This window comes from Trachurus japonicus, chromosome 19, assembly GCF_045865225.1.
Source record: "Trachurus japonicus isolate A0001 chromosome 19, Traja_1.0".
NCBI classification, from domain to species: Eukaryota; Metazoa; Chordata; class Actinopteri; order Carangiformes; family Carangidae; genus Trachurus; species Trachurus japonicus.
The window spans coordinates 8,981,611-9,000,176 of NC_140925.1; the positions used below are offsets into that span (position 1 = coordinate 8,981,611).

At 43.7% G+C, this 18,566-nt stretch overlaps 2 protein-coding genes across 3 annotated transcripts in view; one reads left to right on the forward strand and one right to left on the reverse strand.

Annotated features, from left to right (window-relative positions):
- The window catches only part of dock1 (dedicator of cytokinesis 1), a 181,537-nt gene that overhangs the window by 85,566 nt on the left and 77,405 nt on the right, over positions 1-18,566 (forward strand). The window lies entirely within an intron of this gene.
- insyn2a (inhibitory synaptic factor 2A) overlaps positions 1-18,566 on the reverse strand; it is a 31,399-nt gene that overhangs the window by 8,077 nt on the left and 4,756 nt on the right. Inside the window, exons 2-3 of the mRNA XM_085760741.1 lie at positions 11,921-13,157; positions 4,167-4,238 (exon numbers count right to left, since the gene is read on the reverse strand). Coding sequence (XP_085616867.1) covers positions 4,167-4,238; positions 11,921-13,152 — 1,304 coding nt within the window. The 5' untranslated portion in view covers positions 13,153-13,157. The remainder of the gene's footprint in view (positions 1-4,166; positions 4,239-11,920; positions 13,158-18,566) is intronic.

An 18,566-nucleotide genomic window follows, 5' to 3' on the forward strand; every position in this document is an offset into this window, starting at 1 on the left:
ACCATGTTGGAAAACATCATTAAGCTCGCACAAAAAAAAAAAAAAAAAAAAGAGATATCATCCCCCAGCAGAGTCGTGCAGCAGGACAGCCTTGCTGCTCGGTAATTTCCATATGTTATAATGTAATCAGCTCTTCAGCCTTTAGCAACGCTTAATTGATTTTCATAGCCTTGCACAATAGATTGGAGGTTTTTCCTCTTAAATACCCATTCCCTTGTTGATTTTTTTTCATTATCTACTTGCACTGCAGAGTGTTATTCAAAATATATTTTACCATCTGATAGGTAGGTCTAATGATCAGCTGCTGGTCTTCATTTTTCAATTAATCACAAGCCAGTGACAAAACGTAACCAATGGGGAAATAACTGTAGGCCTAGTCCATAGCGAACAATAGTACCCAGTGGTGGGCTGGTGGGTGTCCACAATCGACTTCCTTAATCACAACTACTTAAATTTATCTCCCTGTTTGATCAGCACATTAGCCCGCATAAATGAAGTGTGAGGAAAATGAGATTACAGGCTTTTTCTGCGTCAAGACACATCACGGATCAATGTCTGTGGTCTCAAAAGAAGTGGAATGCTTTTTTTTTTTCAAATCCACGGCTTTTCTGCGTCATCCTCCTGTCTCTCCCCCTGTTTTTTTTCCCCCATCCAGCCTCCTTTCTGTGTTTGTCTCTCCTGCTGCATCCTCCGACCGTCCCTCCCCCTCCGTCCACCTTTCTCAGTAACAGATATCACATCACCTGGCAAGATGGAATGAATTGCAATAATCTTTTCATCCCTTTTCTCTCCTGTTCTGTTTCAATGTCACGCGCGTCGTATTAAGCATTGAATCCCCAAGTTCATTTGAACACACACACACACACTGCTCGCTGTTAGGAAGAGATAACGTATTCCGGGGGAAACGGCGGCGAGATGGACAGAGAAAGTTGAGGGAGGATGAAAGAACGAAGAGACGGAGTTCAAGATGGTTCAGGATGAGGGAAGTGGGACCAGACAAGGACGAGAGACTACAACAGCTTGTGTATTCTGTTTGAAGTCCAGGCCCGTGGACTACAGCACCATATTGATCTGGTGCTGTTGTTATGCTAAGGATGAGCTCTGCGATGATGCCATATACTCTTGGACAAATTGATTATGCTGAAGAGTGCATGGCTGGCTCCTTACCGGCCCGCGTTAAAATGATTTATGGACCCATATGTCCACTCCGGCCACGAGACCGGCTTCATCATAAACACAAGAGTTAGAGGTTTGGCCCTGGCACCGAGACACCAACCCGGCTCAGAGAAGAAAAAAAATCCTAATAGGCATCATAGACAGCTATTCTCCCCACGTACACTGTGTGTTCCTCCATGGCTCTGCTTCCTATCCTGTGTTCCTCCACCTCCAGAGAGGTTGTTTTCATGGAGATCTAAGTAATTAGATTGCCATTTAATCCTCCTGCCTGTGTGAATACAACTGCTATATTTGATTCTGTGTCCAATCAACACAATTTACCATGCCAAGCGAGTCTCTTAAAGGAGAACTCGGGTCAATTTAACAGATTTCAAACATCTCACTTAGAGAATTTCTGCCCTTTATCAAGCTGAAACGCTGCCAGGTGCCGGTAAGGTTTGACAAAAATTAGCGTTTCATTTTGTATTGAGTTTCTGTTTTTCCACTCTTCCTCCTGCAGATGAAGTGTTTCAATCGATTGTGGCAGATCTAGGAAGCCGAATCTGGAGTTTTGATGTCAATGTAACAGCTTTTTGAAGGCGGCTGCCGTTGTTGTGTGTGTGCGTGTGCACGATCAGCACAGACCATAGTCACGGGGACAAAGCTGAAATGACTTTGTCGGTGACTTTGTCAGTTTCTCCGTGGGGATTTTCAGGTTAGAAAAATTGAGATAAGACAGATATGTTGGACCACTTGCTGACACGTCCTTATAATTGGCTCATATTCAAATGGGCACACTTAATCACAGCCTTTATTGCAGCCTGCATTTTGCATATTTTAAACCCCTCATTGGGATTTCAGGTCATGGAGCTATATAAATGAAACACCTTTCCCTACACACGAGTGATCAGTATAGATACACTCTGAGCTGCCAAGAATATCATGAGAGAAAATGAGAGAATGGGAATTGCTCATATTTTACTATTTTAAATGTGTTATCACGTTGTTGCTGCTGCTCGCAGATCCAGAGGGATGGTTAGTGGATGTCTCCAGAGTCTCTAGAGTCTGCAGAGGCTTGCACAGCAGGGTAAGCACGGTTGGTCTTTACTCAGGCAGGCAGAGTGTAGATGGAGGATAGGTAGGCCAGAGGGAGTAGGGCCCTCTCTTCCCTGAGTCCAAATCACGCAGAGTTAGCATTAAACATGCTGCTGACTAATTTATAATACTGGACCAGCTCCCATCTCTGCAGTCTGACCTATTTCATCCATCCTTTTCCTCTGTCTCTCTAACCTAGTGCCTCTGAGCCGTCCCGCGCCCTTCCACTGTCCTTCACAGAACACGCAATGATTCAGCTCCCCCCTCACTTCATCACGCCAACATTGAATTGTTGTAAAATCGCACCGTTCTTGTTGTGCAGCCTGCGGCTATGCGGGGCCGACCTAGAGCCGTGCCCCTCTCTCCCTCGCTCAGGAGCCTATTGAAGTTTGTCCAAAGCCCTATCAGTTATTGAGAGCAGCAGATAGAAAATGATTCAAATGGCTCTTCAGAGGCGAAATGCAGACTGAGTGGAACAGCAGTGTCCACTAAAAACAGTTTTATTGATTGCCTCTCACCCTCCTACTCTTTAAATCTCTGTTCTTTCTCATCCCCCCCCCTCTTGTTCTTTTTTTTGACTGTTGGAATCAAACCTTTTTTTTTTTTTCTTCTGAGCACCACATAGAAAAAAAACAGCAACGACACACCAACACATGCACATTCAGGCATGCAATTCTAACAGTGAGCTGAGAGCCCCCATGGGGCCTCCATACTGTCAGTCTCACTGTGTATCACAGAGGGAAGTCTCAAAGAGGTGTCAGGACCTGCGAGGCTCAGTCATAGGTCTGGGCTGTGACTGAACTTTAAACTGATCCCACATAGTTTCACATTAAGCCTGTAACAGATGAGTGATCTCTTAAAAATAATGAGTGTATCAATCTATATTTTTATATCCTGTCATTTAGTCATTCACCATTTAAGCCCAGACATCCATGGTTACCAGACGATGCATGCAACGACTTTCTTCCATTAACTCTGTGAGTATTCAGAGTGTATGACAACTATTGGATGGATCGCTGTAAAATCTGCTTCAGCTGTTCAAGGAGAAATTTTAATGACTTTAATGATCGTCTGACTTTTATCTAGGACTGTCATCGGGACAATTTTTTAATTTGTCCAGAACTCACCCAATAGATGCCAAATGAAAAAGATTTCCATCAAAACATGCTAAACTAAAAATGGCCACCGGCGCCTCACACAGGCACGGGCTTAACTGATCTGTCATTTTTGTCACTTTAGCTTGATAAGCTAATGAAACCAAACAATTATCAGAATTGATGCCAGCTAATTTTCTGTTGAGCTGCTAATCCACGACTTGTCGCTGCATCATTTCACACACTTTCACACATTAATAGGCTACCTGCATGGACCAGGTAGTGGAATATTTACACACATGCCTTCATAATGAGATAACTATGTACCGTGGTGGACTAATGACTCTGGGCTCAAGTCTGTGCAGGTTGTCAAATAAATTGAACTGAATTTGAAAGTATAGTAGAGGCCCAGTCGGCTTGGCAACAGCACACAGTGATGATATTTCATGATGTCTGGATGGTAATTAATTTCACCTTTCTGCTGCCCTGCTCTCACTCACTCCACAGTTATGTATCTCCCCCCTTTTCTTTTCAACCATGTGGCCTTTTGTCTCTGTGTCTGGCTCACGTTACTCCTGCTCAGCAGCTCGCACTGAAGAAAGGGGCGTGAGGTGACAATGGGAGAGTCGGACAAAGATGCATAGATTCACAGAGAGTATGATGTGTAAATGTCACCCGTCCCCAAGTGCTCATTAACAGCATCCACATTAGTCTTGCATCCCCTGCCCACCTTTCCCCACCTCTCCTTTTTTTCCCCACCTCAAGGAGAAAGAATAGGCCACATTTGGATCATGGTATCTTTGAAGAGTAATGGCCACTAACCTGTAAATAATGCATGCGCTGTTCCGGCATGTGTCACAGTTGGCCGTGTCCTGTCCAGTTCGATAGGAGAGTCTGCAGGGGAGATAAGAGTCGTGAATGAGTAATTACAGGACTTGTTAAGCTGCTCCCTCACACCTTCCTTTCTCATCTTGTTTGTCATCCCTCGTTAGCACGACAGAGGTAAATGAGGGTGATGAGGGGGTCGCGCCGCCCCTCCTGAGTGGCCTGTGTCCGGCAGTCAGGGCAGAAAGGGCATCGTGTCGGCCATTAGCTCTGGTTGACTGATTGGAGGTCAGATGAGGCAAAGTGCTACCGGGCCGCAGTGTAAGCTAGTTTTCATCAAGGACCTGATTCGGGATCGTTAGCTTTCTTTCCAGTTACATTACAGCCGTTCAAATGAAATGGAAGAAAATGGAGCCAATTCATATTTTCATTATTGAATATAAAGAAAAATGCTGATTGTACAACTATGTGATCTCAAAACTCAGAGGTGCTCATCTTACAATAATCACAGAACTAGAGATTTGGCTTTTTTTCCCTAGACAATGTATTCATTGATGTATTATCAAAACATTTACGGTATTCATTCATTTTTTCAACCACTAAATTAATTTGTAGTTCCAATACCAGCAATAGATTTGTGCCTGTTGCTGGTCTTAAAGAATGTATTCCTGTGTTGGTATGAGAGCAGTACAGCAGAAGCCTAGCTGTTGATGAATCCATTCTGTAGAGGACAACGCTGTAAAGCATGCACTAATGTTCAGTAAGAACATTTTTTCTAACCATTTATTGCCTATGGGGAAAAAAGCGAATCATTTGGAGATTAAACGGGTCCTCTGAGCAGATAAAACTTGACAGTTTTGTTTAGGAGAGCAGCCACTTGGCTTTACACAGTCAGCCCGTCTTAATTTCATTGTGATATCGATTCACTGAATTCACATTCAGACCCATCAATATCCTTTTATATTGCATTGTGTGTGCCCTTATATTGTTCAATCATTGGTTGTCTCTGAGGTAAAATATTGGCACCAAGTTCCCATTATGGATCCCTATTCCTTAAGGGCCAACTAAAGACCAGGTGATGGCCATGAATGGAACCATAATGTTACATGCTTCAGAGGCTCAATGGCTTTCTTATTGGATTAGCATGTGGGAATGTGCATATTGATTGACACTAAAGTGTTTCTCCTTGTAATTTATGACATATTACAGTGGCCACACTGTGGACTCACTTAACCGATGACACAGACAAGATGGAAAATCCTCTGTTGCTCGGGTTTTATGGTTATGACCCGCGCTGCTGCATCAACAGAAAACAGTCTTGTAAAACCCAGTGCATGTGTCAGGCCTTTTTTTGTAGCTGTTACTTATCCAGGTAGCATCTTTCATCAGCCTCTCTCCTTCACAGTCAGTTGGTTATATGGAGTCACACTTAGTAGCTACCAAATACACCCGTCCTCCTCCTACGGATGAAGTTTTTAATCTGATGAAGCTTTTCCAAAGTATTTGCTGATTGACTTTGTTGTAATATGATCAATTTACCAGTGTCTCAGGTGTTGTTGGTAGTCGCTCGGGTTTTGAGATATGTATCTTCACCTCTTTATAATGGGGGTCAATGCAATTTCGTTTACGGCGCCCCCAGCAATGAAACACAACATTAAAAACAATGAACAGCAAAACCGTCCTTCCAGGAACGTTAATCACAGACCTCAATGTCTTCAACAGCAATGGGGGCACTGTTTTGGGAGTTTAATTTTACTTTTCATATTCAGTTTACTTGTCATTTAGGCCACTAGAAACCTCTATAGCTAAGTGAAATTTCTTTTTATGGTTTATTCGTTTGCTTTTGTAAAATCTGGATGAACCGACGCTGTCACTACAAACTGTTATGGTCATAAATGAAGCATGGTGATGAAAGCCACCTTGATTCTCCTCTTTGAGGTTAATGTGCAAACTTTTACATTTACAGCAACAGCAGACACATTTTTTAAACCTCTCTCCCCTGGGACTCTTGTCACGTTGCCCATAAGGTGCAGCAGCGCCAATAAAAATTAAACCGCCATCATAAATTTCCTCTCCTTATCTGCTCCTTTCTGTGCTATATGCTCCGACAGGTATATCAGAGGTGTTAATATCAATATTGTTATTTAAGGGCTGCAGCAGAGTGAGGTAATGGGGGGGGAATCTAAGGTGGAAATAAGTGCAGTGATATGAGGAGGAGCTTTGGTTGAGGATTTGAGCTGGGGTTAATTGTAATTAAGGGGGCGGTGCGGCGGAGAAGGTCAGAGCGGCCTTCACTTTCCACCTGGATGAGCCGATCGATAAGCGGCGTCCACACCACGGGCAACTGGATCTCATCCTTTGAATAGTTCACCCTCATTCTCTCTCTATATACTATATATATATCTCACCCCCATGCTGTCCAGATCTTCCTCCCCCTCATCTCTGAGCCCTCCCCACCTGCCTTGTCACACCGGGTTGATAAGAGAAAACAAGAGAGCACAGCTAATTTCGACAAAGGCTTCCCCTGGGGAGAGCGAAGCCAAAAGTGCCATTAACAGTATATTTTTACACCCTCCCACCTCGCTGCTACTAAGGTGAGCTCTCCCAAAAGGTCACCGAGTGGGTGGGAATCCAAAGGCATAAAAACATACACACACACACACACACACACACACACATACACGGTGTTAAATAGACGGACTTAGCAACAAGTCCCCATGAGTGTGATTAATTGGATCTGGCCTGCCAACAGCGGCTGATGATGCAGCAAAATTACAACGGTGTGTTCAAGAGCTGCAGTGCCCTCTTCACACTGTGTTATGTGTCCAGGCCAGGGCTCTTGTTGAAGGATGTGTTGTGTGTGTGTTTGTGTGTGTTTTTTTTATGCAAAAGTTTAGAAAACAGCGCTTATGGCTTCTCATTTGATCTAGAAAGTTCTAATAACAAAAAGGAAGTGAGGTATGACCCTAACCTTCTCGATGCATTCACTTATTTCCTTTCATACGCTTGATTTTTTGCTGCTTCAACCCTCTCTTTTACCTTTGAACAGGTTTTTTGGTCTGGATGCCCCTTTACTTCCTGCTTAGACTGTGTCCTCCCTTATATTTTTGGTATCTCCAGTTTTAGAGGGACAGAAAACAGTTGTTCAAAAAAAAAACTGACAAACTGTGTTAGAAAATGTCTTAATATTTGATTTAAAAAAAGTCAAGTCTTTGTACATAAGGAGGTAAAAGGTGCTGTTTAAGTTTCCTCTGCTGCTGTACATGGTGACCGTTGCGTGACGAGAGTTTCAGTCATCGTAGAATTTACAAGACAAGAGGTTGTAATTCATCCTCTAAGCGGCGCGAGGTCGTCAAAGCTGATTGGAGGTTACAGTGAGTCTGTATGAGAGGGTGATGAGACGGGCAGGGGCTATCTGGTTAGCATGCTAATGTCAGTAGGAGACAGGACGTGAGAGACAGGGAGTTAATATTGGTGCTGATTTGCACCTCCGGGTCAGACAAGGACAGGAGTCCGAGGCTGAACTCTCCACATTCCCTCCAGACTGATAAAGCTAAAGCCGGCTGCGTCGTCCTGCAGTAGAATATGAGACATTTTCAGTGATAATAAACCAACTGCAAAAAGTAGAAACCTCTGATTTAACAGTTCACATTAGTTCATTGTTGGATTTTGTTTTGGACTTTGAGCAACTACAGTGTGATGGTCGGTTCCTCAGCTGCAATAAAGTTTTCAAAAGCTTTGATCAGGAAATCTAACTCATTTCATCACCCTAAAAACTTTGACTGAGGTTTTATTTTGAAATATTAATTTTCACTGGTAAATATAAATTCATGGACCATCTCCATCCTCCTCTTCCTGCTGATGTCATCCAAACAGTGGGGAAATGAAAGTAAGATAAAAAAGGATGATAACTATGGCCAGTCTCTAGTTTAGAGGAGTTTTTGATCTTGAGGGATTTTAATTTCATTTCAGCCGAGATAAATGGAATATCACACTCTTTTATTTTTATATATTTCTTTATTTTTTTTCTTTCGGCGACAGGATTATGTTTTTTTCTTAGTCTCAGCACATTAGTCAGGGAATTTCAATTTGTGTCTGAGAAGCATGTCATGAACACATGCGTGGTGATAAATGCACACAGCGTTGCATTTCCTCCCATGAAAAATGAATGTCATAGAACATAAGCAGTTATATATCAGATGTAATTGCACTCACAATTCACCTATAGCCCGTGGGCACTCCTATTTGTTGTGTCAGTGACATTTATGTAAGGGGAGTATGAAGCTAATGTACTGTGACTAAAGCAGCATTAGAATTTCTGCTTGGCTCACTAGAAAATCCAACTTTGGGAATTGGAAATTTGTAGAGAAGACGGCGCCTGTGTAGAGGAGTGGAGGTTCAGCTGTGCTCAGATGGATTACAAGGGGCTTACACTGCTCACTGACTTTTAACTAAACGTAGGCTGCTGTAATTAATGTACACTGTTAGACTTTTCACTGTAAATTTACAGTATTATACTGGCAGCAGCTTCACCAGCATAATACTGTAAAATTACAGCAATTTGCTGTATCTTATAATTACAGCAAAATACTGTAATTCAAATACTGTAAATTTACAGTATTATACTGGCGAAGCTGCTGCCAGTATAATACTGTAAATTTACAGTATTTGAATATACAGTGATATCCTGTATTTAATGATGATTACAGAATATTACTGTAATAGGCTGCTACTACTACTACTACTACTACTACTACTACTACTACTAATGATAATAATAATAATAATAATAATAATAATAATAATAATAATAATAATAATAATAATAAAGAAATGACAGCAAGACAGTATTCATTTTTCAATTCAAATATTTATTGCAATAAAAATGTATTTCAGTTACAGTGCATAATGACATTTGGTAACTCACTGACAATTTGTATTTGTGAGGCAGGAACATCAAATTGTTTTAATAATCCCGTAATATAGGAAATGCAGAAAACAGCCAGGACAAATGCCTGGACTAAACGTACATTTTTCTGGCCACTCGAACTCACGGACACGGCGAGGAGATGACGAGGAACTGCTTGAAAGCGGACGTCTGCCTTGCAGAATGGACACAGGCTCTAGAATGAGAAAAATGTTGCATCAGTACATGGATTATCCGTTACTCTTAACAACGTTTTTTCTCATCACGGCGATTTCACCAACATAAACAGATATATTTTTAAACAGCTAAAAAAGTGGAGTAATAATAATACCGTAATAATTAAAAAGAAAAATCCTGTTCAGTGTAGCACCGTTCTATTGTTAGGTCAGCTGCAACTTGTGGCAGAAGCCAGAGGACCCACGTGCAGAAACCGGTGGAGAAAAAAAAAAGTCAAAGTCAAGGACTAAATAAAAAAAATGTCACTGTCTCTCTCACGAGCAGTGCTGTCATTCAAATTTCAGCACTGACACAGCGGACAGCGCGCCTGCATGAAATGCATGCTCCGGAGGCGATCTTTTTTCAGTTAGTTTTGCCTCTTCACAGAGATTTTTCTGTGGAGATTTTTTCTATTTTTTAAACGAGTACGAAAAATACCTGCAGGCTATTCGTGCTAACGTTAGCTACTCCAGGCATAAGTTAGACCAGTTCTGCCAGTAAAATCGTGTTGTTTAAACAGGGTTACACAATGCTATGCTCTATAATTTCAGCTAAGCTTGAATGAAAATTGAGCTAGCTAACTGAAAATGAAAAGATTCAACAACTTTGTCCAAACACGGTTCTAAATGACAGAAAATTCAACTGGAAAAAAAATCCAAACCTTCTCCTAAGTCCGGAAAAAAAGATAAATTTATGTGAACTTACTCAGTGGACAGCTCCAGACATCAGAGGTGAGCAGGTAGCCTTCCTGTGACTGCTCACACACAAGCTGCAAAAAAACTGTCAACTGTTGATTTTCAAATTTATTTTTCCCACACTTTTCACCTTCCCACAATGCTCTGCTGTTTACAGTAATCCTGTAAAAAAAAGGGCCTTCTCTTAAAGTGCTGTAATCACATTTTTTTCTCCCAGATTGCATTGCAGTTTACAGTATGATACTGTATAACAGTTTTACAGTAAAATACTGCTCAGATTTTACTGTAAATTTACAGAAAAGGGTTACAGTGTATGGAAACACAATGTGATTGTTTCTTTATGTATGTGACCAGATGGCACCATTAAACAACAGCCACTAATTTCCTCCTCTCCTCTCCTCTCCTCTCCTCTCCTCTCCTCTCCTCTCCTCTCCTCTCCTCTCCTCTCCTCTCCTTCACCCCCGCCTGCCACTTAAGACACATCTGATAAGCCAGATGTGCTTTGCAACACATGGCGAGACGGCTCCACATCCCGCACCACATGTCCTTTTTTTTTTTTTTTGCTTTTTCACTCCCAGCACTTTTATGAGTTTGGTGATAAGGAGAATAAGTCTGCTCTGTGCAAGATTGAAAGAGGATAGCCTAATTGGCTTCTTTTTCTTTTTTGGTGTAAACTCAAACAGTTGTAAGATTTATTCCTCGTTGAATGTGAGTTTCAACCTGTCGTTCCATCTGGCTGCTATGGAGAGCTGTTGAAGAATTTGTTCTTGTGTGCGCTTCGGTCCTAAGTTTGGCAACTATTTGAGTGTTTGTGTGAGTGTGAGTGTGTGTGTGTGTAATGCTCACAGGTTTTGAACTAGGTGGCCATGATGCTGATTATTAGGATTTTCTCACTACCTCCGTACCACAGCGCCGGTCAGAACAGATAGGGATCTGAGTGGCGAGGCCCGGCAATTGACTCAACAAATTGGCCATTTTGTTTGCCTCGTCCCTTTGGAAAGACAATCCTCTATTTCAGCTGGCTCGATGCTATCTGCAGCGCTTTTGTATATACTCAGTATCCACTGGACAGTAAATGGCTTTTTCACAGGCCATGGCTTTTTCACAGACCTTGGACTCACTAGATAAACATCATGGCGTACAGTCGGATAAGAACGATTGTGTGTATTTTGTTTAGTATTTGCCATAATCAGTAAAAGAACTTGAGAAATTAATTTCCCATACTGAGACATTATCAAAATGTTAATATTAGTGTTAATTGTGCATGATCTTATACATTGCTGATGCTTGCAGTGGCTGGATTAGTGTCATTCCAAATTAGGGAGACGTCTGATGCACCCCAGCCTTTGAGATTACCGTCACCGTGGCGTCAGGTCTTCCAACCACTCGGGCTAAATTGACTGAAGTGATTTGTCTAAATTCGCTCTCGGCGGCAGCTCTGCCATATCTGGAGGGAAATCATCATAAAAGGACATTGTGCTGTAATAGCACTGCGGGGCACATCCAGGTGAAAGACACATCATCCCCGGCTACACAGCACTGTGATCTCTCTCTCCCTCGCTTTCTCTCTCTTTCTTTTTTTTTCTTTTTTTTTGAGGCTCTTTGGGTGGTTCAGTCAAGGCTCTGCTGAGCAGCTGTCACACTTACAAGCCTGTCCCCAAGATCTAGAAATAATGTGTCACATCAAGAAGGTGCGTTTCCTGTTCGTGCTGAATCGTGAATGTGCTCTGTGTCTCTGATGTTTCCTCGGTTTAACCCTATCAACACCAGGCTCCTTCACCTCGGCACGGGTTGATGACACCAGTGTCAAGTTGGGAGGCAGCCAAGTGTACGGATTTAAAATTTGGGGAAAAGGTTAAGTAGTGGAATATTTAGAAGAGAAAAGGGCGATAACATGAGTTGAGATGTCTTACCCTTCTCTGTGGGCTTCTCCCTTCTCCAGTTCCTGGATGACCCCCAGCAGCACCTTGATGGTCTCCTGGCTGGAGCTGATGAGATTTTCCATGGCCTGGAGCTGTGCTTTAACATCCTTGTCCTGGTTGATAGGCACTATTTGCTTACAGGCCTCCTGTGTTTGGTCGGACGGCGCCCCGCCAGCCTCGCCATCTCTGCAGGGCGACAGCGGCTCCTCCATGCCCCTTAGAGGCCGAGCAGATAACTGTCCCGTGTGGCACTGCGCCTGCGTCGTACAGCCTCGGCCGGCGCGTGGCAGCGTCTCGCTCTGCAGCCCGTTGAGCTGCAGGCCTTTCTTCCGCTTGCTCCGCACAGACGGACTATCCAGGCACTCCACCTGTGTGAGGGAGTTCCAGGCGATGGGGCCCGTAACCTTGGAGGCCCTGTCCGGCAGGGTCCGGGACGAGCCCTCCTCCAGATTGAGCAGCTGCCTCTTGGCCGAGCGGTCTGTATCGGCCTCCCTGTGTTGTAATCCTGTCCGGGCTTTGGACGGGACGCTGCAGAGCTGGTACTCCGCCTGTGCTCCGGCTCCACTTCCCCTCGATGTGTCTGCAAGGCAGTCTGTGTCTGCAGAGCAACTGAGCAGCAGAGCGTCAGAGCACAGGCCATCAGGTGCAGTGTGCTGCTCCACTGTGGCAATGCACTCATTAGTATGGAGCAGAGCCCTGGTCCTCCGGACTCCACTCCCCCCGCAGGCTCCCTCCTCCTCCTCCTCATCTAAACCCTGCTCAGCAGGCTTGGACTGCTTCACCTCCATGACAAAACCGTTATTCTGACCTTTATAAGTTTCCACGGCCGCCGCGTCTTTAAAAGTGTGGCCTTTTTTGCGGTCAAAGGGAAAGGTCTGATAGCGTTTCTTCAGGTCGGGGGACGTCTGCACGCCCGTGCTCCTCGTCACGTTGGGGATGGATCTGCGGGCAGGTACAGTCATGTACTTGCGATACGCCACTTTGTATGAGATGGGCTTGCCACCTTTCCCCGCCGCCTGCAACTCTGCCTCCCTCTGCTCGTTCTGCGCCTCGCAGATATCCTTGAAACGTACTTGCAGGGCCTTGTTTCTCTTCCTCACCTGTCGACTGGCTTCCAGGGAATACTTCACCTCCAGTGCCAGCGAGGTGGAGGGCACGGGCGCTGCCTCCGAGTCAGACTCTGAGTTGGTGAGCATGCATTTGCCACCCTCCTTGCTCACCATGTTTCCTGAGAGGCATGGAGGAAAAACGCAGTGTTAATCATCGGTAATGAATGCTTAGACAAAAACCCACTCAACAAAACACACATGCTCTCTTGGCTTGGAGGAACTTGAGCAATTATTTAATGAAATTATTTTAAAAAGTGCTTTTATCAGACACCTGTCATTATGCACGCTGAACAAAAGAAAATACATTTTTAATTTTTTTTAAATATTTGAAGTCACTTCCCTTGCTAATTGAGCATAACAGGAATAGTTGAGTTTGACAATGAATTCATTAATGTCTTGCAAGTCTAGGTTTTCACATGAGCAGTATATTTACTCTGTGTATTTCCATTTTTATCACATTTTGCTCGAGCCTTTTTTTTTCTTGCCAATCCGTTCTGTTTGTTTACTGAAAAACCGCAAGGGTTACGGTTTTAGCATGCCCTAAAAATAATCCCAGCAGATTTCCATGATGCATCTAATCATCTTCTCTGTGACACCAATAAGTCCCAATTTCAGCATCACTTTTCTTTTTTATCAGTGCCAGTTGAAACATCCTTCACCATCCGTTCCTCCGCCTCCTCCTCCTCATCTCCCACTTTCTACGTCGACAAGTGTTTGTTTCTCATTTGAAATAAGGGCTCTTGTCGTGGCGATCAGTCATTATACTTACAGTCGTACACATTCATACACACTTAAATACACCCAGTTATACTGGAGACATCTTAGCTCTGCAGTTTATATTCTTGGTTCATTAGGTTTAGCATTTCTCCTCACTGTCTGACCTTTCCCTCTCACGGTCAGTAATTAAGCAAAAATAAGACTTTTTGCCTATCTGGGGCTGATTTGCTCTCCCTCAGCATATGTGAGTGCGCCGTCTGTGCTTTTGCCATTTTCCAAAATGAACGCAGAGGAGAGAAAATGCAGGGTGGAGGCGGGGTATGGGCGTGATAGTTGCAAACTGACAAACTTTTGTCAGAGAACTGTAAAACAACCCCCTGAGGAGAAATATCCTAAGCTGAGATAATGAATTATCTTTCCCAACCACCACCACAGGTATGGCAGTGGCGGCTGCGGTGGCATCACGACGCTGCAGTTTTGCCTCTGAGGCCTTGACAGAAATATAATTCTCTCTTTTTCCTGCTAATTTACAATAAGCGAACACTCCACACGCTCACATAGATGCGGAACCAGATAGGACAATTATCCGTCTCTGCTTATCTGCCATGACGGCTTCTCTGTCAACAGGGACTGACTTCCTATTTCAAACCTGTCTGTTTACTTACCTGGGAGCTATACAATGGACATTTTGTCTCACTGTCTTCTCAATCACATTATCGCCCCGGCTCTGGATTATTAAACTGTAGCGTGCTGAGTCTCTGGCTGTGATAGGATGGAGACAGCCATCTGTCTTTGTCCATCTCAGCATAGATCTAACTTACAGTAACAGTCTGTAAACACACATTAATAACCCCTCTTTAGAAGTACAGTGTCATTTGTAAATATTGCAACTTTAACTTTTGGCATAATTATTCAGTCATTTTTTGGCTCTAGCAATCTGCCTATTAAGGAGGACTAACATTTTCTTTATGAATATATGAATAAAAGACCGTATATTGCCAGTAAAAGCCTTCCCAAGATTAAACCATTCTTGTGTACACAGTTCCTGTAAGTTCTCGAGAACTGGGTGAGCTGCTGTTCCCCACACCGAGCATGAGAAATCAAGACCGTTTTGCCGTGAATAATATCTTTACTCGTTGCAAGATAGCAAATATCTCATGGGCATCGTGACTGTATCTGTAAAAGATCCTGTCGTCTTTGAACAGAGTCAGCAGAAGTTTTTTTTTTTCTTTTTTAGAAGTTTTTTTTTTTCCACTAAAGGAACCGGTGTCTGAAACTTAAAAAGCCACTAAAGACAAAGGACTGACAGACCGACAGTCCTCCCCTGAAAGCGTCCAGTCATTTTCGAGTAATGTCACTGAAAAGACGGTCTGAGAGCGGCGCAGCATGGCCATGCAGACAGGTTAGAGATGAGAGGTTTCTGCAGTGCAGGCAGATATTTGTGTGATTGAATAGACAGGTAAATACTGCTGCGACCAGATGACCAGGGGAGAAACTGTCTGAATGCTCAACTCAAGAGGACATCAGGGCAGATACTCTTCTATCAGAGCACCAATGATCCTACAACAACTGCACAGGGATTAGTTCTCTCAGTACTATATTATACTAGTACTATAATTCTACTATGAGACTACTATGAGACGTGGACAGATTACAACATGCTGCCAAATGCTCAAGAATGAATTGGTGCAGTCAGTGCAGCACAGAAAAGACAATAGAGATGGAAATAAGGCAGTCAGTTAGTTATCAGTGGAAACACAAAGGGACAGTGTTACTATGAAGATCTCCACCTTGTACTGCATGCATGTACATGTACTGTAATAATAACTAAATGACCTGTCCTGAACCCCGTTGGCATTTGGTTGATTGAGCTGTGAAAGCGGAGGGATGTACAGCTATGTAAAGAGAAGATGAATCAGGGCTGCACGTAGCACAATCCAACACATTAATTTTCCAATTATTACCCTGACTTTGCAGCAGCTGAAGCATTTCAGTTGATGAAAGTCTGTTTTTTCCCCCTCCTCCTCCTCTTTCTTCTCCTTCTTCTGTCTGACTGTGCGATGTTCAGTCCCAGACTATTATCTATTCACCAGCGTGGCTGTGCTCTCGTGGTCCATCACTGTCAGTGTCCCCCTCCATGTTTGTTCAAAGGATGACATTTTGAACAAGACATCACCCTCCATCGCTCGTAGTAGAGGGGAACCGAAATTAAACATTATATTCAATTTGTGCAAAATTATATCTGATTACGATTCAAGATGCCACCTTGTTCCAAAGCCTCAGATCCCGAGACATAAATGCAGTTTGTCAGCACAAACAAGAGCAGTGTTTTCTCATTACTTTATAACTCTGACTTCTCCGCGCGCAGGCCTCCACACAGTTTTCATGGTTTTGTATCATATCCCGGTTTAAATTTGATCCCTTTTGACATGGCAGCGCTGCAGGCTGAATGGTGTGTCCCTGGCTCCACATATCTGATTTGTTACCCATTGGGTTCAGGCCCGGGCAAACTGTAGCAGCACTCGTATCTCAACCTCTGGCTGGAACACCACCCCCTGGCCTCTTGCATAAACAGCATGACTCATCACGGCAGGCTGTGACAACTGCCCCTTTTTAGGGTGGCCCTGATCCTTTATTTTTTCAATTCAGGGCAAGTAATTGAAGTGAACTGACCCATTATTTTCTACCCAGTAGGACAGACCAAAAACAGACCTCACAGGGCCATGTTCGCATGGTGAAACACATCAGACATGTTCACATCTGACCTTGTTTTAGCAGCACAGCTCACACAGCTGTCACGCTGGCACCAAGGGTCATTACCGGGGTTATTTCTAGGGACACAAGCGCACCCTCGTCCGCGATGGGAACGGGTTAAGCACGGCCGGTTCTTGGGAAGAGTTTCCCAGCTAATTCGTCCATCTCTGAAACGCTCCGAGCGCTCACAAGGACGAGTCCCGATTACCGCAGTAATGTAATTCATTATTCTTTAATGGAAATGGTCTTTATTCTCCGCACATGCTCATTTAATGTAACACAGCTTGAATTTAAAACCTGGGTCTTGCAATATTTTTTAAACTGCTTATGACTCAGCAGTTTTGTGAATGGCAGTTGCCTAATTGAACTTTTGGTTGCCGGGGGTAAAAATCTTTTTAAAGGTGGAAATTTCAGTGTCCTGATTCAACGGGGGGATTGGATGTTTACCGTAACTTTGAGCCTGACTAATTTTTGTTTTATCGCTTCTGCTCCACCGAAGGGAAAATTCATTAATATAGCATGCATCACAAAACAGGTGAATTGATTAAACCCGGGAAATATGGCTATACATGTCAATTAGCAGCAACAGCCTAAACAGCCTTTCTTGTTCAAGCGTTTAACAGGGTGTTTTACTGAGCTTTTTTCCCATTATCCCCTTATTTTTCTTCTACATTGCTTAAACATTTCCTCCAAGTTATGCTCAGTCTATGTTGGAGCTGTTGGACTGGCAGCTCAGAACAAACAGTCTGCCTCCTGCTCAGTTCCTGTGGAGGGAAGTCTTAATGCTGCGGCGTATCACAATATTTTAGTGTTTGCCTACAGCTTTATTGCAGCGGTTTGAGGACGGACAGGCAGACGGCCGGCCTCTTCCTCTTCCTCTTTCAGCAGGATAACGCCCTGATAACAATGCCCTCTGCACAGATAGAGTTTGGTGTGTGACCTCAACCCCGTCTGACACCTTTTTGGGGGAGGAACTGGCACACCCACTGCGAGGCCAGGACTCATCACCAAAACATCAGTCACCGACCTCACTAATGCTCTCGGGGCTGAATTGGAGGCAAATCCCTGCAGCCAGGTTCCAACCTATTGTGCAAAGCCTTCCCAGAAAAAGTGGAGGGGGGGGGTGGAGGGGTGGAGGGGAGGGTCATAGGAGCAGATTAATGGCCACAGTTTCGTAATGAGATGTTCAACAATGGCATATGGAAGTGATTTCTGGCAGTACTTTTGGTCATGTGTCCTCCACTGTGGCACACCTGCTGAATAGGAAAAAAAAACAAAAAACATAGCGGAAGTGTGATGCAGCCAGCACCGAATTCCTTCATTTGAGATAAAGTGGGCTTCCAGTCTACCTGAATCTGATCAACAAGAAATCTCCTGCTTTGCTCTCACCGCAGTTTTACATCATTACAGCTCAGCGTGGTCTCAGATGAGCTTTGAACAAACAAAGTGGTGGCAGTGTCACCATCGCAGTCACGGAACTTCCAAACTACTATAATCCAGCTTTATCTATTTGTGTTTGGCTCTCCTCTTTTCTCTCCTCCGTCAGCTCCTGCTCATAATTACACGGAGCTTAGTAGTGTTTTGAAAAGTCTTTGATGTGTCTCTTAAGCGCACACTGATTATGCAGTAAAAAAAAAAGAAAAAAAAAAAGATATGCACGGTCGTAGTTTACTTTAGATGGCGTCGGTGAGGTCATCTGACAGCGAGAGGGGTTTTTATTTTCCTGTCTGTGCTGCAGTGCGTGAGTGAGCCTGGGTGTGATGAAGAGGGTATATATAGCCGAGTGATTGACTGTACAGGTCAGTGTTGAGGGATAACAGCAGTACAGTGCATTAGTCCGACACCAAACGCAGCAAATCCTTTGTCAGTTAATGGTAGCTTAGCGCCGTAAGATGGACTGGCGCTGGAAATCGCAGGATTTTAAAGGATTGTCTTTCTAGTAATTGTTGCTCAGTCATCATGGATCACTGCTCTGTTGCCAAGCACCATTTTGAAGATTTTTACCGGAGAATTATCACATTGCATTGCAGTAATGGCTAAACAACACCGGGCATGTA